The sequence below is a fragment of the Convolutriloba macropyga genome, chromosome 1, assembly GCF_964194025.1.
Source record: "Convolutriloba macropyga chromosome 1, txConMacr16.3, whole genome shotgun sequence".
Classification (NCBI taxonomy): Eukaryota; Metazoa; Xenacoelomorpha; order Acoela; family Convolutidae; genus Convolutriloba; species Convolutriloba macropyga.
The window spans coordinates 29,630,702-29,655,494 of NC_134468.1; the positions used below are offsets into that span (position 1 = coordinate 29,630,702).

Here is a 24,793-nt window from a genome sequence, read left to right on the forward strand (position 1 = left end):
ACTAATATTAAAATATCGGCTCCTTTTTTCTGCCATAAAAAAGCAAATGGAACGTGTCTTTATACAGGAAATTTCATACGACTAAAGGACAAAATAAAAACGACAGTTAAAAACGAAGTTAAAATTTTTAACTAAATTCTTGAAGAAAGTACTTTCGAAGCCGTTAAAGTGATAATCTATATCTTTAAAGATTTTGATATGCTAAATTGTGCCTTATTTTGAATGCTAATATTGTGCACTGTCTAAAAAGTGATAATGTGACAAAACGAGAAAACGTGAAAAATGGGCAAATGCCGAAAAATAAAAAAATGTGACATCTAGTGGTCTCAAAGCCAGAAAATCATAACTTACAGCGTTGAAAAGCAATAAACATCAAATCTTTATCCACTAAAGAGAAGAAACATTCTATCTTTGCTGTCACTAAGTTACAAGCTGACCAAATTATGATAAAAAGAGGCAAAATTCAAATAGCCATGATATATTTAATAATCAAATATTTCTAAAAGTCAAAACGGCCATAAGCTTTCAAGTAAAAAACTAACTCAGGAAGCCAGTTGTACATATCAGCAGTGATTTTTGATTTGAATTCTTCTGATCCTTAATTGATATAGAAAAAGATCGATTTTTTAAGACTGAATGATTACAATCCAATTTTTTTTTGGATCGTAACCGTCGAAGATTGTTCCAAAACAAGCCCTGCTTTTGCAGTTCGTCCATTAGGAACACTTAATTTTTGAAGTGTTTTAGATATGGGTAATTTTTTAGTTAAAAGTTTTTAAAAAAAGCTGCGTTTTTGATAATCAACGAGTAAAGTTAGCAAAAAACGGCAAAGTTTTGATTACAGAGCACTCTCAATGGAAGTTGAAGTAGGCCTAGGCCCATTTTGAGTCTAAAAAGGTGGTGTTAGTTGTTTAAGTGTGTATACCGTCGGCAAATTCAATCAAAGCGGACCAAAGAAGCTTAATTCGACGAAGCAATTTTCGATGAAAGAGGCTGAATTTTGAAACATTTAGCCAAATTTTTGCCAAAAAAATAAATAAAAATAGTCAGTCAACAATACTTTTTGCTTTTAAAAATAAAATCAACAACGCTATTTTTAAAAAGTTTAACAAATATTGGCAAAATTGACGAAAATTCAAGCAAAAAATCCGGAAAATGTTTGTAAAAATAACGCAAATCGGTCTAATATTCACAAAATTTTAAACATCAATAGCTCGCTTTAGTTAACGAAATTTGTAAAAAATTTTTAAATTTCACGTTTTACGCTGGACGGGTTTTTTTAATGATACCACTCACAACTCTCTACGATGAACATATCGACGGGTTTTTTAATGATACCACTCTACGATGAACATATCGATCGGTCAAAATTGTCTGAACAAAAAGACCGATTTGAGTATATAGTTCCTCTCTTCCCCCTCCCTCAAGAAAGGTCGGAACAATAAATAACTTAACCGTTTGGAATAATTTAAATCAATGAAACTATTGTTTACCTTGATAACTTGCCTTGAAAAAAAAACGAAAATAAAAAACCTTTATAACTAATTATTCTTCGCCTGACGGGCTTTCTAGTGATACCGCTCACAACTCTCTACTTTTTCCGATTAAGATATCAATCTGCTAAAATTGAGTGAAAAAAAAAACCCAGTTGAGCATATAGTCCCCCTGCTAAGGTGGAGCCGGAGCAATAATTGCGGTCGCATTTTTCTGAGCCTCGTTGTTGATGTTTATGCGTTACTATTCCTGCAAATGTATTAAATGTATGCCATAGGGTCCAAAAATAATCGGGAACTGGATATTTTTTTGAAATTTTTTCCACATCTCAGTATATTGACAAAGTTACACTTCAAGATAACCAAAAATATCTTTTTGAAAATCACAATAAATTGTAAAGTGAAGCGGAAGTTATTTATAGTTTTCCGTCATTACGATCAGTGAGTTTTTATTAAGATGGCAACAGAACATATTTGATATTGGTTTGTTTATCCTCGTCAAGTGTTTGAACTGCCTCCAATTCTCAGCATCTTTTCGTACGCAGCCACTGTTCATCCCTAATAAAAACAAATAAAGTGGTGAAACGTTTTTGAAACCACTAATAATTACAATTAAATAGTCTGTGTGCTAACACAATTTTCGATTAATTTTCAATTTTAACGAACACAGGGTAAAGTTTAATCGTAATCTAATCTAGACTGCTGTCTTCAAATTGTCTACTACGAGGTTTTGTTTTACAATTTTCATGCCTATTTTTTGGCTTAAGATGGACTGCACTTTTCTATGTTCACGCTGCTAATTGACTACAAAAGTCTCATCAAATTGTAATCAAAACTTTAAAATTTAATATCAGTTTCTCGATAAAAAAAGTTTTCTTTGCATGGAAGTGTCTCATTCTCATGAATTAATTCAAATCAAATGTAAAAATAGGTGAATGATTTCAACAGTTCAGCATATGGTTGAGTTCTGGATAAGCTTGTAATTATTCAGTTTCTTCAGCTGTTTGCAAGACTATCTTCCACCTATTTTCATTTTCTACCTTAAATCTCAATATCAGGTGCGCAAAAGCTGGAATGCTGATAAACAAATTCATCCAGAATTCAATCATGTGTTTAGATTCAGCCAAATTTTAAATGAGGTCAGGAGAATTTCATCAGCCAATAAATCAGATTTATTCAGCTGAACAAAAACATCAAATACCTGCCGAAGACTGAACTGCTTTTTTTGTTTATTTTATTATGGAATATGCTGCTTTTCTTTATAACATGGAACGATAGCGCAAAGTTAGGAGACTGAATTTATCAAAAAATTGGCATTAGTAAGGCATACCCGTTGAGGGCTCCTTTTAACAGCCTTAAGGTATAAAGAGCTAGGGCTACTTATTTCTGCGCGCGAAGTAGGCTTACCTATATCTCTCAGACTAACCGACTCAGTAAAACACTGAAGATATATTTCAGTTGTAACGGTGGTTATAAAGAATAACACCGGAGTCAGAGATACGCACATCGTGCAACTACTCTAATAGACTGAATATAGTTAGTGGAGTTCTGTCTATATAAAAGAGAATAGTGTCTTCTCAGTCTCTGATTGGATGAAGGTATACATCCAGTATTTCTACTGCTGCATCCATCCGGGGTTACGAGTTTTAAATCCGAATTTGTGAACTGTAGGAGAAATGCAATGAATGTGTCATCCTCGTTGAATGGTGGAGTGAAGAGTTGTGTTCCCTCTGAAGTGGGGTGTGATTTTTGTCGTCGTCTGAAGGCCTTGTTAGTTACTAGTGACTAGTGACTAGTCCAAGTAGTGACTAGTGTCGTCAGTGACGGTTTTGTCTGATTGTGGAGACAGTGACTGTGCCAGTTACAGGGTCTGCTGGCCAGTAACTTCAGTCCTGTTTAGAGTACCCAACTGTTCTTCACTGTCAAGTATTGAGGATGTGTTTCCAATTGGAGGATCGCTTGTAGTCCCTAGTCTCTGTCTGGTTTGTACAAGGAGATTTTTGTTTATCTCCATCTGGTACAAGGTTTGAACCAGTCGGATTTACCAGTTTACCTTCTGGTGGAAATCCATCCATTAGCTACTGTGTGAGCTACTTTCCCTATTAAAATTATTCGTTAAATTTAGTACTTGCTTAGTAAGTCCAGACCCGGAGGAAGGAGAAAAGAACTGATCCTAATCTTCAATTGTGGCAAAGAAGAAAGGATGAAATTATGACGTGGACAGTGAAGATATAAAAAGTAAAAATAGAAATAGTAAAGAGAAAAACAAAAACTCATGAGTTTTCAGAACAGTGAGTCTGTAAGTTTTAAGGGACTGTGAGGCCAATGTTGTAGGACTGTGGCCTACGTCCGATTTTCGAATTCAAATCAAAGGCCCGATTGTCTGGATCCCTGAAGACTTCTATGATTTCCTGATCGCGTGCCAGGCAAGCTGCAAGTGCACGGGGTAAAGGTCGACGTTGCAGTATGAATGCAGAGCGAGAAGATGGTTGAGGATCTGTGTCTCCTCTGCTGACGGCTCTCGATTGTCCAACTTGTTCGTCATCCAGTCCCTGTAGAGGAGGTTGAATTTGTGGCCGTACATGCATTTTGTGGCTCCTCCCTCTAAAGACTGAGGATATTCGATCCGGACGAGTGGTCTTCGCATAGAGCGGCGATAACAGAAAATAATTTTTTATCAGATTGAAATTCCGAAGAGTACCTTTACAATAAGTTGGCTAAATTAATTAACAAATTTCATGTAGTAGGGCCAAGTGAGTTTAGTATCGGTGTACTGGAGACGCGAATTCATGTGGATGATGGGATTTGTCCTGTGGAACTGATGTTGGACAAATAAATAATTGTGGATCGTGTGCAACATTTTCACTTTATTGACCTTGTGTGGTTGGTTATTGACATACATTTGTGTGGGATGCAAAAAACCAAACTGAAGATAGAAGGTGTCGTATTTCTGATAAATACGGCAGGGAGCGACATCGCCAGTGAAGAACGTGTTCAATTAATCATTCTGGCGGTCCGCAAGGTCAAGGAAGTTCTTGGACTGGTGCCAAAAACGTTCTGTGAAGCGAGGGTTGATCGTAAAGTGGAGAGCCTCTAGTGGGAGATCTCTATCCTGACCCTCATGGACATACTCATTTTCCAATTGTCCAAGGGAACAAGAACTAGCTGTGTGTTTCAAAGTATCTTTTGGTGGTGTCGATGTGTAGTTTATTCGGTCTGGAACATGGACACCGTGGATTGTGTCATTGCCGGGAGGATTTGTGAATTGGTGAAAACGAAAATTGGATCTTGGCAGTCTGTGAGTCATTCTTGTGCGGGAGCGAAAGGGTTTGCTCTTCCTCTAGAGGATGAGGGCTGGCTGTGGGCCTCTTGGGGGGCTTGCAGTGTGTCGGGCGGGTGACTGTGAACCCTGAATCGCTGAAGAGCGCACGGGGTAGGTTTTGTGAGCTGATATTCTAGGGCGTCTCCTAGGTGAAGGGTCTTTGCACGAATAATTATCCGTCGATGTCCGTCGATCAAAGGACGGTGGTTGTGGAAAGGATGTCTGGGGTCGGAGAGGTGGAATGGTTGGGCCATACCGTGGTGAAGGTTCCCGTGGTTGTTGTGAAAAGGGTTTGGGCATTACTTGTGGTGCGTACAGCAGTGGTTGAGACCGTGGTCGAGGTCCACGAATCCTGCCAGAGTATGCCCAATTTGGAATAACCGTTTCAGGCGTAGAGCGACCTGATTGTTCCTCTATGGCAACTTCGTCAGCCCAAGAGGAGATACTCTATGGCAACTTCGTCAGCCCAAGAGGAGGCTGGGGTGGTTGTTGTGATGTGATATTGATGTGTGCATATTTGTCGTATTGGAGTTGGCTGTGGTACCGGTTGATCTTCTTGTAGGAGCAGCTCTTGTGACGAGCTTGGTGGTCCAACAGGAATCCAGGGTGAGCTCGTGTTACTCTCGATATAGAGCTGGAGTTCACCTGAGGAAGAGGATGACGTGGCGGGTGAAGGCATTGGGTTCACCCGTGCGTAATTTATTGTGTCCACAGACTGTGGATGTGGGGACGATTGAGACATCGTGAAGAGGGCTGGTGTTTGCATCTCGCTCACTGGTTCTGGTACTGGGTGAGGCAGTACCAAATGTGTGAGTGGCGAGGGTAGGATGTCATCGACCTCCAGCATAATGAGGTCATATGCTGGTGTTTGCAGCGCGAGAAGATGGTTGAGGATCTGTGTCCACATTTGGAGGGATTGATGAACCTCCGTCCTGTGCTGCGGTGGTGACTGCTGTGGAGTCGCTAAAACAAAAAGTGTTAAATACGAGTGCTAGGTAAGTTTAAAATGAGCTCTTCTGGGATTTCCAGATAATCAGGATCACCTTCGAAAGAGTCTTTTGAAAATGAAATACCAATTGAGTATTTACGTCTATTTGGATGAAAGGTGTGTAAGTGTAGGGATTGATTGAAACTCAGGTTTCTTGTGTGATGCTATTCGTAATTCGTGGAATTCAAAAAAAGAGGCGGGGAGAGTAGAAGCGTGATTTTTAATTGAGTTATTGTTTACAGGAGAGGAGATTTTTTTATAGAAATTTTCAATTTTCTTGTGGAATAGATTCAATTCAATCTGAGAGTGTTGAGTGCAACTGTCATCGGAGTGTTTCCGTCTCTTTTCAGGTGATGTTGGGTTATTTTGTGTGGAATCGGATTGTAATACATGGAAAATTGTCTTTGAAAATACTCCGAAAAATTCGGAGGTAATGACCTTAGCCAATGTGATATTGGGTCCGAGAAGGGATTTGAGATTGTTTGCATTAATTGCGCAACGAAATAGGCCAAAGGGGCACTGTAGAAAATTAAAAACAGTCCAGATTATGACTTATTCTTTTAATACGTACCAAGTGTATCCAAATATTCCTATGAGGGATCCTTTCAAATAATTGCCGCTGATTAGATCATGCCAATTGATACGGCGAATTGTAAATTCTTTTCCATTAAAAAGAGTATATTAAAATAGTTATTACATTCGCTTTGTAATTTTCAGAATTGTGCTTGTAATTGTGCTTGTTTTGCAAGATCTGCAAAATTTACAGCTTTTGCTTCTTCAAAATTCCCGGCGGCTTCGTCCACTAATTGTTTAAATGTCAATTTATCAATGAACTTAGTCCAAATGTGTTGACTGTATATGCCGTGTTGTTGTGCTGTAAAGTCCGCGTGGGTGCAGAGGTTTCCAACTTCGTCAGGCGTCAAAGTTCTGATGGGGTTTCGGGCTTTAATTGGATAAGCCGTTAAACGGTATGGCTCATCGCCATCCGCATTGAGTGCGATTTGTTGATCAAAATTATCCGATTTACATGGTGCTTTAACAGACCAAGGGAAGGCCTTACGTGTGACTTGGTCTACAAACTGTTTTATGTTTTGGTAGAATATAGGAATTCGTCCAAAATATTGGTTCCCTATTACATAAAGAGGCGATGAGACAACTTTAAATTGAAAAAGTGAAATTGCAATTAACTTTTAAGTGTAGCGAATGTGTGGCGCTGGCCTGTGATGAAATATACTACAATTGAAAATTTTTGTGTTAAAAGAATAAATGCATTTTGATTAAGATTGCGATCTAGATCGCAAAATTTTTTATAGATAGATAGACTTGTGCAGTCCATTTTCTGTAAGACTCGGCTAACCATGTAGTCGTGTTTTGCATCCATCTGTACATTTGGGTGAACAGCACCGAACCAATTTTGGTTTCTTAAAAGGCCGTACTTTTCAGATTTACGATAAACAGGTGATTCTTGTGGGATAACATATCCGAAGCAAATATTTGCTTTAGTATATGGTGTGATGAAGGGTGCTCCATTATGAAAAGTTACGTGTTCATCTCTAAATTCGGCTGATGCTTTGACTGTAACAAAAGTGAAACCTTCTTGATTATTGGACAAAAAAATCTTGTTATTGTGTAGCATAATATGGGCGATCTTGGTTACATTTATATAGAGGTTTTGTGAGGACCTCAAAACGAGAATGTGAGGAGTCATCATAAAGGTGTTTTTGAAAACAGCTAGAGTACATGTGTGCATTATGTTTGTGACCAGAATTGGTTTCTTTATTTTGGAGTGTTTCAAAAAATAGCCATTTTGAAATTTTATCATGCGTGCATATGATCTACCAACGTCAAAAATACGACAGTGATTGTTGGGTTCCCAAATAACTGTTGCTTTGATAGCGTAATTTGGAGGACAGTAGCTTCGTTCAAGATTGCATTTATTACGGGTTTTGCCGTAGTAAATGTTTTCTGATTTTACTCCAAAACAATGCGTGATGTTAGTTAGTTGAAGTGACCATACTAGTGCGTGTATGACATGATATTCGTGTTCAGGGTTTGGACCTAGACAATTAGCCCAGGGATTATCTGTAGCATTTGGGATCCATCAATGGTCCCCTGTAAACCATGCTTCCGTGTTGTAAAGCAAAGGGTCTATAGCGATCGATTTGAAAACGGCCTTGTTTGGCTTCAATATTAGCTTGCCATCATGGATCATCAAGTACATCGAATTGTATTATTTGTGGGTGATAGTGGTGTTTACTTATGAGACCAACGCGTGCAAGTTCTCGTCGCGCTTCAATTTTTGTGGGAAAGAAAGGTCTTTCCATATTGTTAACATACCAATTATCGTGATCAAACCTAAAGCATCTGTTGAGTCAGATTTTGTGACAACAGCTTTCTTTGTCACTGAGTTTAGCGTGTATGGCGTAGGCGCGTACTGGAAGTGTTCAAATTTATAGAAAAATTTCTACTTGGCCAGGCAGTTTTTGAAAGTCGGTTTGATTTTTCATTAGCAAATTTTATTGAGCTTATAATACTGCATTTTTGTGATATATTTTGGTGAGCAACCATAGTGTGTGACTACTAGGTCCTGTACTCCCGATATAGGTGTGGAAATTTTGTGTTTTTGAACATTAATGGGTTGTTTTATTGGAAGTGGGTGTGAAACAAATAAATTAAGCAATAAGAAAATTAAATTTGTAATAGACATGTGTAAGGAGTTCCAGAATGAGGATTGTAGAATACAAAATATCCTGCTGTGTTTTTTGTGTGTCTGTCAAAATTATTGTGAATTTCTTTGCCGATAAAAGGTAATGGGTTTGTTTTTACCCTAAAGATAGGTGGAGCAGAAGCTTGTGGATGAAAATTAGTTTATCTTAGTCAACGATGATTTCTACAGAAAATGTAGGTTTAGATTGTTTAAACAAGTCGTGTGCTCGTTGTTTTTGACCTGGGGTGATCTTGTATGATTTAGTACTCCTTTGTTTGGCCCAGTTATGCAGTTGTTCACCGTTGTTACGATCTCCAAAAAGGGCGGGTGGGAGAACAACAAATTTTGGGTCAAGTTTTAGTAGTAGAGTTGGATAAGTTCGAGTAGTTTCGGGTTGTTTCCCAAAACAATCGTGAGAATGTTGGTCTGGGTCTGCTATAGGTGAGTTTGAAGTCAGGGTAATTATAGGTGTTATACCTTGAAAGCCAAGTGGTAGTTAACTTTGAACTGAAGGTGATGAATTGACCATATTAAATGAGTGATTCCAGTTTGCTTGTGAAAATAAGCGTTCATTATTAGTTACTGGTCCTTGTGGCGGATTAAAAGGTTTACTCGCAATTTGTGATGGAGTAGGTGAAGAAAATTAAGAGTTAAGTGGATCAGAGATAGAGGTATCTGAGAGAAGACTAATACCTTGTGGTGTTAGTTTATATTTGAAACAGTGTGAATTGGCTGTGGCAAATCAGAACTAGTGGTTTTATCTGTGTTTGCAAAGTTTATAGGTTGAGTGGAGACTTGTGGTGTGTTTGAATAATTATTTAATTCAGGTTGTCGTGCTCGTGGTAGAGCAGGTATAATAGGGGGTGGTTGAAGTGTTTTTTTAGCAATAAAGCCTGAGTATGGCAATAAAGTCTGTGTGTTTATTTGGTGTGGTTGTTGTGCTTGCGTTTGGTGTATTTGCGCTAGGTTTTGATAGGTGGATATGGGATTACTGATTGTGGGGTAAAGTGGGGGGATTATCCAGTAGTACAAGGTCTCTCTGTAGATTTGGCAGTAGTAATGACTGAGTAGGGGTGTTCTTCGGTTTCTTGTGCTTGTGGTTTTTTAATAAAGAGTTTAATTGATGACTTTTGGGGATGGATTGTTTAGTCGCTTCACTGTATGAGCAACTGGGTGGTTCGGATACAGGAGGGGCACTTGGGTTAGTGTTGGATTGTTGATTAGAGGACGCAATTGTGATTATCACAATATGAGCAGGGCAATTATCAGAATGGAAGATTTTAAAGTTAATGAAAGTCGGAACAACAGTTATAAGTAGATTTAAAGTAGGTGTACTAACTCGCATTGCTGTGAAGGGTGATTCTGGTGGAAGGACATTGTGTTGAGAGGTGAGATTTAAAAAATCAGAAGATAAAACTGTTAACAATTCTGCGATTGTATAATCTTTTATAGCAAATGCAAAGATAATGTGCTGTTATACAGGATCACTTTGTGAGCTGTTTGTTTTGGCGAGTTGTTGATATTGCTCATCCAACTTAAGTAGTTCTTTAATATATTTAATATCGTATGAGTCCGGTATAGCGTCAAGATTAATAGTGTATACAATGTCTGTGTAGAGAAGTTCAAATAATTTAGGTGTTGCTTGAGGTGGAAACATTGGGAGATAGAAAAGAGCAATGTGTTCGTTATTAAAATCTCTAATATAAAAAAACCCAACCACAACAAGTGTGTGAAAACAATATGTGGTCTTAATTACAGAAAATATCCTGAAAACGGATTTGTTTAGGTTTGAAATTCTGAATATATCGAAAAGTGTGTGAGTATGGTGTTCTCTTAAATAGTACTTCGAGTCTGTGTTGTGAAGTAATCTGTATACCTGGGTTTTGGTAGAGGTTACGCTGAACTTTCAGTACTGTGAGACTGAAAGTGTGGAGTTGTGTGGTAGCTATTGTGAACTGTTCAATTCGGTTCAATTCGATACGGTATGTTCTAATTACGACTTTTTCCTCGGGGGAAAAAGTTACCGAACCATATCTTGCTAAATAAATGAGATTGCGGAATTTTTCCCGGACCGAGCCGTGGGTCGGTTGTTTACTCAATTTTTAGTTATTTTCTTCTTTATTATGTTTGTGGAGAGTGGCCTGTAATCCCCTTCCTTTCATTTCCTGATGGAGGGGTTTTTGTGGTTCTGCTAGGGTAGCAGGTGAAAGGATATTCCGTGTGCTTTTTCTTAAATTAAATTGCTTGAATTTTTTTCCCAGTAAAGTAATTGTATTAGGGGAGAGGGGTGAAGGAACTATCCAAATTATCCCTCTCGTATAAGAGAACGAGGTAATTATATTTTACTGGAGTTGTATTCACTAGGTATTTGGTGATTTATGCTAATTTGTGTTTGGCTAACTAAAGCGAGAGGAGTGATTTTGTGTATTAAAGATGTGGTCTGTATATATTTTCAGAGGTGCGTCGTTCTTGAACCCGAAATTTTTTACTGTGGTATAAAGAATCGGCTGACGTCTAAGACGAGCGTCTGTTGTATAGTAATCTTCCGAGTTACAATCTGGTATTTCAGACAAGTTACGAGTTGCTGGGGGAGTGTTCACTAGTGGCTGGTATGTCTGGGTCATCTAGACTAAACGAGACAGATTTTGATTCAGCGATAGTCGGCTTTTTTGGATGAATTCGTAACATAGAGTAGTCCGAGAAGTATTTCTCCATTTTTTCGCGGGAAAAGTTCTTTTGGGGTAATATGGTAATAAATTGCTTCCATAGTGAGTGATTTATTTACCGGAGAAATCTTCTAAATTATAGGTAACTAATGTGGAAGTATCAATGATTTTATAAGGTCCGATTTTTTTATGGTTGAATTTTTTGGATGTTCCATTTTGTGTAGCTTTATTTACGATTAAAACATAAGTGTTAATTTTAAGTGATTGTGCCATTCCGAAACGGCGATATATGAACTTGCGTAAAGGTTTATTTTGTTTTAAATAATTGTGGACTTCATTATAGACTTCAGTGTGTGTCTTTTTACGATTTAGAAACCAGTGTGCAAAATATCCTTTCTGTAGTTTTTTAATTTGTGGCTGATGACCGAGATGGTCAGGGTGTGTATGTTTGGGGAAAAAATTACAAGGTAATTAGACGAAGGTATACAAGTTCCAAATGTATCTGTGGTGGAAGATAGGTTGGACATGATTGGTTTTTTGTCCTTTTGCCGAATACAGTTCATATTGTGAATGATTCACAATGGGTCTGATTTGTGAATTGAAAGCAAAAGGAATTGTTTTTACTTTTTGTGACCATGTGTCGTATTGTGAATCTAAAACTGTGTAAATATATGTGTTGCATTGGCGATTACTGTTCTCTACAAGTCCATTAGACCATGGTGCGTAAGGTGTTCGTGGCTTAAATAGTACATTATATGTGCGGCAAAAGTGTGCAAATTCTCCGTTAATGAATTCATTTCCATTATCGGTTACTAAAATGTCAGGTCTGCCAAGTCTGACAATCCAGTGGTCAAATAAAACAGTGAAAGCATTTGCTGCGTCATTTTTGGGTGAAGGGTAGAGAACAACATAATGTGTGAAAGCTTCTACAATAACATAGATATAAGAATTTCCATCCGAAGGCGGAGAGATTGGGCCTTTTGTGTCCATTGTAATACCGTGGTTGAAGTATGGTGATACTTCTAAAAATGGCTGTTGTGTGGAAATGAGGAAGTTTGGCATGGATTTTCTTCTTTGGCAATTCAAGCAATCTTGTGTAAGTTTTTTGTCCATGTTTTAACGTTCGGAAAATAAAAATTATCTGTTATTGCAGCTTATGTTTTTTTCACGACCGGGATGGCCTGAAAGATCGTAAGAATGTGCAAAATATTTTATGGTTAATAATAGTGAGAGCGGTAAACAGATTTTTGGTGGTTTAGTTTCTTGTTTATAAAATAATAGAATATTAGTGTCGTTTATACTCTGATCCTGGAAGCGTCTAGAGTAGTGTAACAAATCTTTGTTTGCTAGTATCGTTTCTGAAGGGCGGGGGGATAGTTTTTATGTTTCTTCCAAAGAAGGAGTTGTCTGATAACCGGATCTTGTTGTTGCGTTTCGTATAAGAGGTTATAATTTATTTCCGTTTGTTCGCTGTAGAAACAGTTATATTTTTCCGGGTACTTGGGTACAAAATCATCTAGTGCTGGGAGTGAGAATCTAATGGTATTTATTAACATAGTCTGCATTCCAAGGAGGTTTTATGAATGGTTCTGTTGTATTTTTATTTAGAGTAACGTCAGTGTGTTGTACTTTTGGATAGGTTTCTAATGGTAATTGATTCTGTTTAAATTGTTTGATTTTGTTTTGTTGATATTGTTCTAGCGGTTGTGCTTTGGTTTTAAATTCGTGGTACGATACAGGAATGTAGAGATCATTCTCTACTTGTACTTGAAAAAGTTATCTTTATTTTGTAGATAGATCGGAAGATGTGTTTCTACAGCAGGTGTTGGTTATGTGTTAGTTATGTGTTATGAAGACATTTATTAGAATAAGGAATTTCAACTGTTCTAGGAAGGTGTTCGTCCCTTGTTGTTGTCGTTAGTGAACGACTCAATAAATCCGGAAGTGAAACTTTTTCCCTTCTGTCCAAACTATATGAAATTTTGGAAATTTCATTAGAGGTAACTGAAATTTATATACTCTGTGATTTGTTTTGTTATTTTGTGTGAACAAAAGGAGAATTGGTTTGTGGTCGGTGTATAAAATAATAGGCTGTTGTGACCTTTGAACGAGAAATTCATATTCCGAGAGTGCACAGACTATTGCTGAGCATTAGCGACGAATGACTGAAAGTCTAAGTACAGTGGTGTAAAATAGACGGGAGTTTGCACAGACTAAGCCCATTTTCCCAAATTGATTTGTTTTGGAGAAGTGCAGCTCCGTTACCATAGTTAGAGGCATCACATAAAAAAAAGGGTTTTCCAGATTTAGGGATTGCAAGGCGAAATGTTCCGTCTGTAAGTTCCTTTTTTTACTTTGTCAAATGTTTGTTGTAACTCTGGAGTCAATTTAAAATCTGTTGTGTCTCGGAGTTGGAGTTAGAAAAGTCTCAAAATAACTTAAAAATTATAAATATATTTTGAGATAAAAGTGAGAAATCCAAAGTAATTCTGTGTTTCTTTTTTTATTTTTCTGTGGCTGTAGTTTTAAAAATCCATCGATTTTGGATTTTAGTGGGTATATGTGATTATTTTGAATTTGTTGTCCCAAAAATTTAACTAAATCGAGGAAAAAGAAAAAGTTATCAGGAGCGGCTTTAAGGTTTTCTTTTCTGAGAAATTTATGATATTGTTCAAGTGTTTGGAAATTGTGTCTGTTTTATTATCTTGTATAAAAACATCATCACAGTATGTGATAATTTTATCTTTGCGAATCAGTGGTTTAAAAAGACTACTCATAAAAAGATTAAGAGGCTTCTGGGCCGATAGAAATGCCTGAAAGTAAACTTTTAAAGCACTATTGCTGTCCTGCTTTTACAAAATTTGTGAGTCGTTGTGATGGTTTATCTAGCCGGCATCTGGTTATATGCGCTATTCAAATCTGCTTTAGAGAACATCGGTAACAGAATATGTGTGAGTATTATTTGGATTAGCTCTATGGGCCAACTACATTTTGTTTCGTCAACCATTATGTTCAATTGGGGAATATCTAAAACAATCTTTAATGATTCTCCTTTTCGAAGGATAATGACTGGATTAATGAAAGTGTTTCCCGTGGTGAAGGAACCTGTGTTAACAGGTGCTATGATATCAAAATGTGTCAGTATGTCGAGTAAGTGTTGTACTGGGTCTTGTAACTGAAAAGGGATGCGAGTTGCGCGTTGTTTTTTTTAATACAGCTGTTGCTTTTAAGGATAGGTTTAATTTTACTTTGATTTTCCCTACATTGAATTTAGATGTAGCATAACAGCTCAAATTGTGTAAGAAGCTGTGCTAAGTGTTCAAATTGTGTTTGTGTTAACTTTGTGTGTTCAAAATTGATCATGATGAGAAAGTTTCTGTCTGTTTCTGTGAATTTTGAGACATCAAATGATATAAGGAACCTGTTTTGTTGTGTTTTATATTCGCGATCTTGTTGTTTAGTGAGGTTTAGGCAATAAAGTTTTTTGAGCGTTTCTGATGTACCGTATTTAAGATAATTTGAAGTGTAAGCATCCATGAATTCCGTGAGTTCATTGATGCGATAATTTGTGGTTTGTAAATCAGCGAGTGAGATATCTTGTTGTGCATACCCAAAAGTGTGCAAATTCTCCGTTAATGTACTCATTTCCATTATCGGCTACTAAAATGTCAGGTATGCCAAGTTTGACAATTCAGTGGTCAAATAAAACAGTGAAAGCATTTGCTGCGTCATTTTTGGGTGATGGTTGGAGAACAACATAATGTGTGAAAGCTTCTACAATAACATAGATACAAAAATTTCCATCCGAAGACGGAGAGATTGGGCTTTTTGTGTCCATTGTAATACGGTAGTTGAAGTATGGTGATACTTCTAAAAATGGCTGTTGTGGGGCAATGAGGAAGTTTGGCGAGGATTTGCTTGTTTGGCAATTCAAGCTATCTTGTGTAAGTTTTTTGTCCATGTTTTAACGTTCGGAAAATAATAATTATCTGTTATTGCAGTGTATGTTTTTTCACGACCGGGATGGCCTGAAAGATCGTGAGAATGTGCAATATAAAATATGGTTAATAATAGTGAGAGTGGTAAACAGATTTTTGGTGGTTTAGCTTCTTGTTTATAAAATCATAGATTATTAGTGTCGTTTATACTCTGATCCTGGAAGCGTCTAGAGTAGTGTAACAAATCTTTGTTTGCTAGTATCGTTTGTGAAGGGCGGGGGGGGGGGTAGTTTTTATGTTTCTTCCAAAGAAGGAGTTGTCTGATAACCGGATCTTGTTGTTGCGTTTCGTATAAGAGGTTATAATTTATTTCCGTTTGTTCGCTGTAGAAACAGTTATAAATTTCCGGGTACTTGGGTACAAAATCATCTAGCGCTTGGAGTGAGAATCTAATGGTATTTATTAACATAGTTTGCATTCCAAGGAGGTTTTATGAATGATTCTGTTGTATTTGTATTTAGAGTAACGTCAGTGTGTTGTACTTTTGGATAGGTTTCTATTGGTAATTGATTCTGTTTAAATTGTTTGATTTTGTTTTGTTGATATTGTTCTAGCGGTTGTGCTTTAGTTTTAAATTCGTGGTACGATACAGGAATGTAGAGATCACTCTCTATTTGTACTTGAAAAAGTTATGTTCAATTTGTAAATAGATCAGAAGATGTGATTCTACAGCAGTATCTGTAGTTATTGTGTTAATGTATTCTTTGACATAGCATAGTGACATTGTATAGGTGTTGGTTATGTGTTAGTTATGTGTTATGAAGACATTTATTAGAATAAGGGATTTCAACTGTTCTAAGACGGTGTTCGTCTTGTGTTGTTGTTGTTAGTGAACGACTCAATAAACTTTTTCCCTTCTGTCCAAACTATATGAAGGTTTGGAAATTTCATTAGAGATAACTGAAATTCATATACTCTGTGGTTTGTTTTTTTTATTTTGTGTAAACAAAAGGAGAATTGGTTTGTGGTCGGTGTACAAAATAATAGAGTGTTGTGACCTTTGAACGAGTAATTCGTATTCCGAGAGTGCACAGACTATTGCTGAGCATTAGCGACGAGTGACTGAACGTCTAAGTACTGTGGTGTTAAATAGACGGGAGTTTGCACAGACTACGCCCATTTTCCCTAATTGATTTGTTTTGGAGAAGTGCATTTCCGATACCATAGTTAGAGGCATCACATAAAAAAAGGTTTTTCAGAATTAGGGATTGCAAGGCGAAATGTTCCGTCTGTAAGTTCCTTTTTATACTTTGTCAAATGTTTGTTGTAACTCTGGAGTCAATTTGTGAGTCGTTGTGATGGTTTATCTAGCCGGCATCTGGTTATATGCGCTATTCAAATCTGCTTTAGAGAAAATCGGTATCATAATATGTGTGAGTATTATTTGGATTGGCTCTATGGGCCAACTACATTTTGTTTCGTCAACCATTATGTTCAATTGGGGAATATCTAAAACAATCTTTAATGATTCTCCTTTTCGAAGGATAATGACTGGATTAATGAAAGTGTTTCCCGTGGTGAAGGAACCTGTGTTAACAGGTGCTATGATATCAAAATGTGTTAGTATGTCGAGTAAGTGTTGTACTGGGTCTTGTAACTGAAAAGGGATGCGAGTTGCGCGTTGTTTTTTTTAATACAGCTGTTGCTTTTAAGGATAGGTTTAATTTTACTTTGATTTTCCCTACATCGAATTTAGATGTAGCATAACAGCTCAAATTGTGTAAGAAGCTGTGCTAAGTGTTCAAATTGTGTTTGTGTTAACTTTGTGTGTTCAAAATTGATCATGATGAGAAAATTTCTGTCTGTTTCTGTGAATTTTGAGACATCAAATGATATAAGGAACCTGTTTTGTTGTGTTTTATATTCGCGATCTTGTTGTTTAGTGAGGTTTAGGCAATAAAGTTTTTTGAGCGTTTCTGATGTACCGTATGTAAGATAATTTGAAGTGTAAGCATCCATGAATTCCGTGAGTTCATTGATGCAATATTTTGTGGTTTGTAAATCAGCGAGTGGGATATCTTGTTGTGCTTACCCAATTAGGACTTTTACAAGTGTTAGTGGTTGATTCAAAGGTATTTGTGTGAGTATTTGAATAAATGATTGGTACGGGTATCCAAGATTGTTAATATCCACTATGGAGAAAAACATATTTTTATGAATTGGTTTTAATGAGAAATCAGATGCATAGGGAATAGTTCCGTTCGCATATTTGGTTTTACATTCGTATGCAGTTAAAGATTAAGTTAAAATTCTGTGTTCAAAGGGTTGAAAAAATAGTGAGTGGTCACCAATAACAAGGAATAACCCTGAATAGTATGGGGGTGATTTAATTGGAGAATCATAAAATTTCAATGATTTTAATTCCTGATTATGTTTAACCTCTAGTTTTTGAGATGAACGTTTTATCGATTCAAAGTATTTCTCTAAGAAGGGTGTTCCTAGGATGTTAAATTTTGTATTTGATAAGTGAAAGGTGAGTGTAAACGTTGTGCTCTGTAGTGTTCGATTTTCTGTCACATCCGGATAGAGACTGAGTTTTACTATGCCATTTGATTGTAGTTTAGAATAATTTGCTGCTGAGAGAACAAATGTTGATGTTTTAATCGTAACTTGCGATATTCTTTAATTTTTTTCCAACTATCCTTATTGAGTTCATTCAGGTTAATTCCCATGTCTAATAGGAAGTCAATTTCAAGGTGTGGCGGAGAATCTGTTTTTGTATGATCTGGTGTTTGTTGTGTATATATTGTTAATGGTAATACCCATATAACAATTTTGCATGATGTGGAAAGAATGTATTCTTCTATGAGTGATACATTCTTCTTGACAGTTAAAATATTCGTCTTGGGTATCTTGATTTAACTCTAAGAGTAAATCCTTGAATTGTTGTTCTAGAAGTTGTTCCTCTGAGACGTTTTGTGTTTCTGTATTTTCTGTGTTAGACATTGTGTTGTCTGTTAGTTCTTGGTTTAAAAGTGAGTTAATGTAATTTCTTACATTACGGAGTCGACTATGAGAGAATGGTTGTCGTGTACGATTTTCATCACTTTTATAATGAGTTGAATTTGTTGTAGAATTATTTGAATATGTGTTATTAGTGTTGTAACCAGGCTTGTTATAATTAGGGGTTCTTGGTTGTGGTGAACCGTTTCTTCTTGGTGGTTTTAAATTATTATTACCGTAATAAGGTTTCATGTTTGGATGTGATAAATTGTTTGGACTTCTGTGTCTTGAAGGGTCACGGTTGTCTCTACTGTTGGTTCGAGGGCGATAAGGAAATGTTGGTGGTTTTCCGGTCATATTAACTGGTGTTATCTGTTTGATTGGAAGTTTTTTGTTACCTTTCATCGCGTGATTAAAGGTTTGTTTCTGAAAATTAGGTTTTTCCAGTGGTTTTGTGTATCTTGTATTGGGGCATGTAGAAATGCTGTGTCCCGAGCGTAAACTTTTTTTCGAAAAATTCAGTAAGAGTGGTTTTCCTTTAAAATTTGGATCATCTGAGTACTTGTGACGCTTTACGTTGATCCCTTGTGCAATATCCTGATTCAACATGTGTACATCATCTATAGTGGGATGATCAATATCTAGAGAAAGATTATTAATTGACGAAGAAAGAGTAGAAATGTGTTTAGTTTGTGTCAATCTGTGTGTGTTCTTGTGATATTTTCTTGATGTATTTTTTCTACTAATCGTTCAAAAGGAAGACGTGATACCAATGCATTGAATTTTTGATTTGCAGTCTTTTTTAGAGCTATTCTTGCTAATTGTGGGTCGAGTGCTTTGACGAGTGCGTCATTCATTTGTGCATTACGCATATCTGGAGCGTTATTAACATATGCTTTTCGGGTCATTTTTTCAATTCTGAACGCTGGTGTTTTTATTTGTTCAACCGAAGCACGTGTTATGCTTTCTATAAAATGTTTCGCTTGTGTTTGCGACTGCTGATTAGCAAATGTCTTTTGAAATTCACGGCAAAACGCTTGCCAGTTTTTTTTATTTCTAGTGGTAGATATGAGTACCATTGTTGTGCCGGGCCGATGAGGGCCGTTTGTATCATGGCCATTCGTATCAAAGACTTTTGCATGGGCACTGAGCCTCCTAGGTAAGGATATCGTCTTGCAAACTACAGGTGAAGGTGTTTGTGTAGAAGCTGCCTGTAGATAATAAGGGGTTGGAGCGTTTGCTTGTTGAGTATTTTGTGAATTAGGTTGTCTAACAAGATTTACTAATTGTTGTGGAGTAAATTGAATCTTTTGGTTATTTGTCAGTGTTGGTTGTCTTGAATTTTTTAATATAACAGGCTCACTAATAAAATATACAGAGTTCTGTCTTTGTAAGCTTGGCAAAGGTGTGTTTACACTTGGTAATGTAGGTAAATTTCTGTTTAATGGATCTAAATTTTTTGTCAATTCAGTCGAGTTCACAGGATGTCTGTGTTGTTGATTTTGGTAAAAATTTGTGTTATTATTAGTTTCAGTGGCAGTAGTAGTATTATTATTTCGAGTGGTATTTTGACCTTGATCTTCTAGATCAATTAAGGTATTAACTGTGTGTGATGAAAAGAGTGTTCCATCATCGAGTAATGTTGAGTTAAAAACATTAGTATAAGTGTCTGTAGGTTGTGAGTGGACTATAGTATCTAGATTTTCTACCGATGTCGCTTCAGGAGACATATTTGTGTTTTCTGGAGTGTCTCTACATGTGAATGTTTGGTTTTTGCGTTATATTTTTTTATTTCGATATTATTATGATTGATAGACAACTTTTTTATTGTTTCCGATGGTACCTCTGTAATAGTTATGAAATTTTATGGAAACCAGTTCGGATCGTAAATATAATGTAACGTTTCCTTTAGTTCAGGTATTAACTGTGTATACGTTTCAGCTACTAGTTGTGTAGCTGGAAAAATATATTTTACCAGACTTTTCCAAAATTTGTGTATATACCAAGAGAGAAGTGTAAGAGAAGCCGCGTTCTAAGAAGATAAGTGAAGCCTTCGATTTCTTGTCGAGCGATTTTATGTACGTTTTTTTTTCGAGATTGTAAAGCAGCAGTGTTAAGTTTAGCGGCTAGACGTTTAAGAAACTCCAAAGAGGATTTTCTAAATACACCTGCTCTATCCGAATGTTGTATTTCTGACCATACTCCATTAAGGAATTCAAATATTGTATCTGATAGTGGGTTAAATAAAGTGTCATAAATGAGAAAAATATTTGTGTTTGTGTGAGGATCACAAAGAAAAAGAATCGAGCCCTTTGAGAGTTGAGCTCCATAAACTTCAATTAGGTACGAAAAAAAGCAATTCGCGAAATTTGTGATGCTTTCTCTGGTAAAGACAGAAGAGGCTGTGTCTCGCTTTGGTGGGGCAAAAGAGTGATATCTGAGCTGTTTTGCTATGTTTAAAAGTAGATTTAATTCATCTTGGTGATAATAGTGTTTAAGCTCGAAGGGTAAAATTTCACGTGTGAGACGCTTGTTTTGTTGTGTAAGAACAGCTAATTGTAGTTCATCAGAGTGGGCATTGAGATTAGAGGAAGTTTGACCAGTGTGATGGTTCATTTTGTTAGTTTTTGTGCTTTTGTATTAAGTATTGTGGTTTTGGTGGGGCAATGTTTCCCGTTTTCTGAGTTTTAATTGTAAAAGGAGTATAAAATTATATAGGCTAGATTTAAGATTTTTCTCAAAAAATATTAGTGTGTTTTGTGTGAGTTCTTGTTACGGTTAGTGACAACTAAACGGTTTGTTACGGTTTGTTAACTCACTGGTCGCACCAGTTATGGCAGACCCGTTGAGGGCTCCTTTTACAGCCTTAAGTTATAAAGAGCTAAGGCTACTTATTTCTGCGCGCGAAGTAGGCTTACCTATATCTCTCAGACTAACCGACTCAGTAAAACACTGAAGATATATTTCAGTTGTAACGGTGGTTATAAAGAATAACACCGGAGTCAGAGATACGCCCAACGTGCAACTACTCTAATAGACTGAATACAATTAGTGGAGTTCTCTCTTATAAAAGAGAATAGCGTCTTCTCAGTCTCTGATTGGATGAAGGTATACATCCAGTATTTCTACTGCTACATTAGATTTGAACAAAAGCGGCTAATAATCAGTAAAACAAGTTGAGTTTAAGAAACATGATGATATGAAATTAGAAAATCATAGTATCTTCAAAAAAGATTCTTAGAAATCTGGTAGTTTTATTGCGTGTCATAATTGTTTCATAAAAAAGATAGTGCGGGTTTTGAAGAACTAAGGCAACCAAAAATTTTCAATCTATTGATTCGGATAAAAATGAATTTTCAAAAAGACTTTGTTCGATAAATCTCTTCAATTTTATTTTGTTAAACATTTTCAAGTGAAATGCATTTTTTGCGCATGAAAAAAATATAAAAACTATTTCAGAAGAGGAAAGGCAAATTTAACTTCAAAAGGAAAACAAAGAAAAGGAAAGGCAAAAATTTTTTCACTAAAGGGCGCAAAGATTAGGCAAACCTTCCTACATTGTTCACCCGAATACTATCCAAATTTCGCGCTTCTTATGGTGAATTGTGAATTATAATTTCAGTTGGTATTCAAGTGAACAGTTTCTTCAAATATTTTGAAACCCAACGGTCAGTGGACCAATTTTTTCTCACTTATAAAATATATGAAAAAACAACTCTTTGCGCCAAGCGATTTTGGCGTTAGTGTATTGGTAAAATATAACAGGAAAACTGAACTTTTATGAAAATTTGTGTCGATCGTTCCTGCGTGGCTGATATCATCACGACATACTTCACTATATTCTTCTTAAAGGATCACTACTTGCAACGCAATCTATTTTTTCATAAATAGGTATTCTGTAGCCATCTAAGAGTGTTTCGAATTAATCCTTTTTGATAAACTGCAACTTGTTTTTACAGATATTAATTAACAGAGGGTTAATTATTAAAAGCAGTTTTCCAATTGTTTGTTCATAACGACGTGGAGCTTTTAAAAATTTAAATGAGTGCAAAAACAACAGCTTTAAATCAATGATATGTCTTCTCGTCAAGTTATAGCTTTATGGAATAGAAACAAAAAAGCGTTAAGAAAGTCATCTAACTCTTCCCCTGTTTTTCTTCAAATATCTTAGCATTCAGTCGGCTAACTTCTGCAATCATTTTCATTCTAGTATCCTGCTCAGTGGTCGAGTAACGTGTGACCCCGAATAACTCAAGTATTCCCTGATGCGGGTGATGTTTTCCAGTATGAGGGCTGTGGTGAGGTCGAAATATAAAACCGTATTGGTGGTGCGAATGAATGCTTTTTAAAATACAAAAGTGGATTCGCTGTGCGAAACCAGATTCAGAGTTATTTCGATTTTACTAGATACTCGATCTGAGTAGACGAAGACACGATCTAATATGATTAAATTGCGCGACTTGTCTCGAAGAAGCAAAATGAAAAGAGCGAATAATTAGTTCTTCATTTCAGTTTTCTTTGATTATCTTTTGTTGACAATGGCATATCGGGCGATATGATATTTCCTCTATAAAGTTCAAGGAAGCCGGCAAAGTGAAAATAGAGTTGGTAGCTACATAAATACTTAATTTAAACTTATGGTCATTATTGACAAAAAAAATTTTTCCATAATTTTAAATTCTTTTTTAAAAACATTTCCGATACTTTCTATCTACGCATTATACCAAAATTTTTAAAGTTAGACTGAGATAAGGTTTCCAATCACAGTTTTTACTGGCCCGTTCTGTATCCATCATGTTAAGTTTTATGGTACACTTTGAAGCTGTCAGTGTCGGTCCCGATGGACACTGCAAATATTGCAGTACTTTATCTCAAACTCCAGAAAGAGTTGTTAAGTTTTCCATTTCGGTTTGTGTATGAAACATAAATGAGTGTTAATACATGCCTCTTATACAGGCTTATCAAAAAATGCGACATTTGTCTATTGGTAGCAGCAACAGTGACTCTTTAGCGGATTTAACAAACATATTCGGGGGAAAAAGTAGCTTTGATTAGACATAACCAAAGCATGTGAACAATTTATGTCGAGTTTTTTAAGTACAAGTACTATCAAAGAGTTGAGTTGAACTGATTTATTAAATGACATTTTGAAAACAAGTGATTTTACAATACAATCTTTATGACAGTGGTTTGAGATCTGTTTTTGCTGTTCAGTTTGAACAATAAAGAATTCTTGAGTGTCCAGCCCTTTTTTCACTACAGCTTTTGATATGATAAATTCTGTTTTAAATTTCCCTGCAAGCTTCTTTTCTACATAACTAGGAAAATATCTAATTAATCGAGTTGAAAATATAAGTATAAGAGTAATCTACCAGATATTTCTGAGGGTTGTAGTAAGACCTCCGGGAATCTTGATGATTGACGTTGCTCTCGGATCCTCCCTCGGACCTCTTGGCAAACTCGTCAACAGCACCAGACATCTGAGGTGATTGAGAAAACACCAGAATCCAGTCGTCATTTGCGCCCCGCTTGGACAAATCTGTCGTTTCTATTTCTCGCTTGAGGGGGTACAGGAATTCCTTGGGCAGCACAGTTCGTTTATTGAGACTCCTGATTGTGGCTAGCTCACCCTGGTCGGACCAACTAGATCCAGGGACCTGATACTGGCTGTCTTTCAGGAGCAGGTCCAGAATTCGCGCTGAAAATGCCAGGTACTGGCAGGCAAGGAACATCAGAACATATTTCATCATTCTGGCAGAGATTCTATTCAAAGAAACGTATTGACGGAAAAGCGCAACTTCTCACAGAGCCGTTTTTGTAGAAATTAGCTCTCAGAATTTTAGTGCGGGGTGATTATAGCGGAAAATCAAGGGGAGATAAATTTAAACAGATGAATAGAGTTGAAAAGAATCTGAGCTCTCTGAAAAATTATATCCCAATTTGTTTTGTTTCTTCGGGCATTAAAGATCTGAGGCCTCAAATAAATAATATCTTAAAGGCTTTGTTTTGATGAGGAATGAAAACTGGCTATTGTTTAAATTGTTGGCGTCATTATTTTGAAATAATTCAAACCCTCTTTTAACGATGACGCCCTTAATCAGTGGTAATTTGTTTTGCGCAAATTGAAGTGAAGAAAAATCCCGAAAAACAAACTCATATATGGTAAACGGCCTTTTGAGCACTTGAAAACCGATTTTTAAAATTAGCTAAAAATGTCAGCTCTTTTCAGAAAGAAACCTACGCTTTAATATGGGGGAAAATCAGAATTAATCTTAAAAAGAGTGGATCTTATTGTAACTTATGACTTTATTAATGGCGTTTAATTGCACCTGAAAATTTACGCTCAGGAGCATTTTGTACATTCGTGCCTTTTGCTTCAATTAATGGTTGGGAGAATAAGTTTTGTTTGACCAATGTTTTGGAAGAGAAAAACGAATTGCATTTGACGTTCAATTAAACAAAAATTAAGAGGTTAAAAAAGATTTGGTTAAAATCAATTACATTCTGGTATACCAGAGTTAGAGATTTTTTTCGTTGAAACTAATTAAATTCACATAAACGACAATTAAAGCAATGCCAAACACCCTTGTGCCAAATTGGCTACAGCAATTTCAGTAATGGTTACGTGACTCTGCTTGACGTCACTGAGAACTTCTGGCATTTATCGAGAACCGCG

General features: G+C 36.4%; 1 protein-coding gene across 1 annotated transcript; it reads right to left on the reverse strand.

Annotated features, from left to right (window-relative positions):
* Positions 1-1,784: 1,784 nt before the first annotated feature.
* Positions 1,785-24,075, reverse strand: LOC142348083 (uncharacterized). Its single transcript, XM_075399251.1, has 2 exons — positions 23,490-24,075; positions 1,785-2,051 (listed from the first exon to the last, which is right to left on the reverse strand). Exons 1-2 carry the CDS (start codon positions 23,865-23,867, stop codon positions 2,046-2,048), a joined length of 384 nt encoding a protein of 127 aa, XP_075255366.1. The 5' UTR covers positions 23,868-24,075; the 3' UTR covers positions 1,785-2,045.
* Positions 24,076-24,793: the final 718 nt, after the last annotated feature.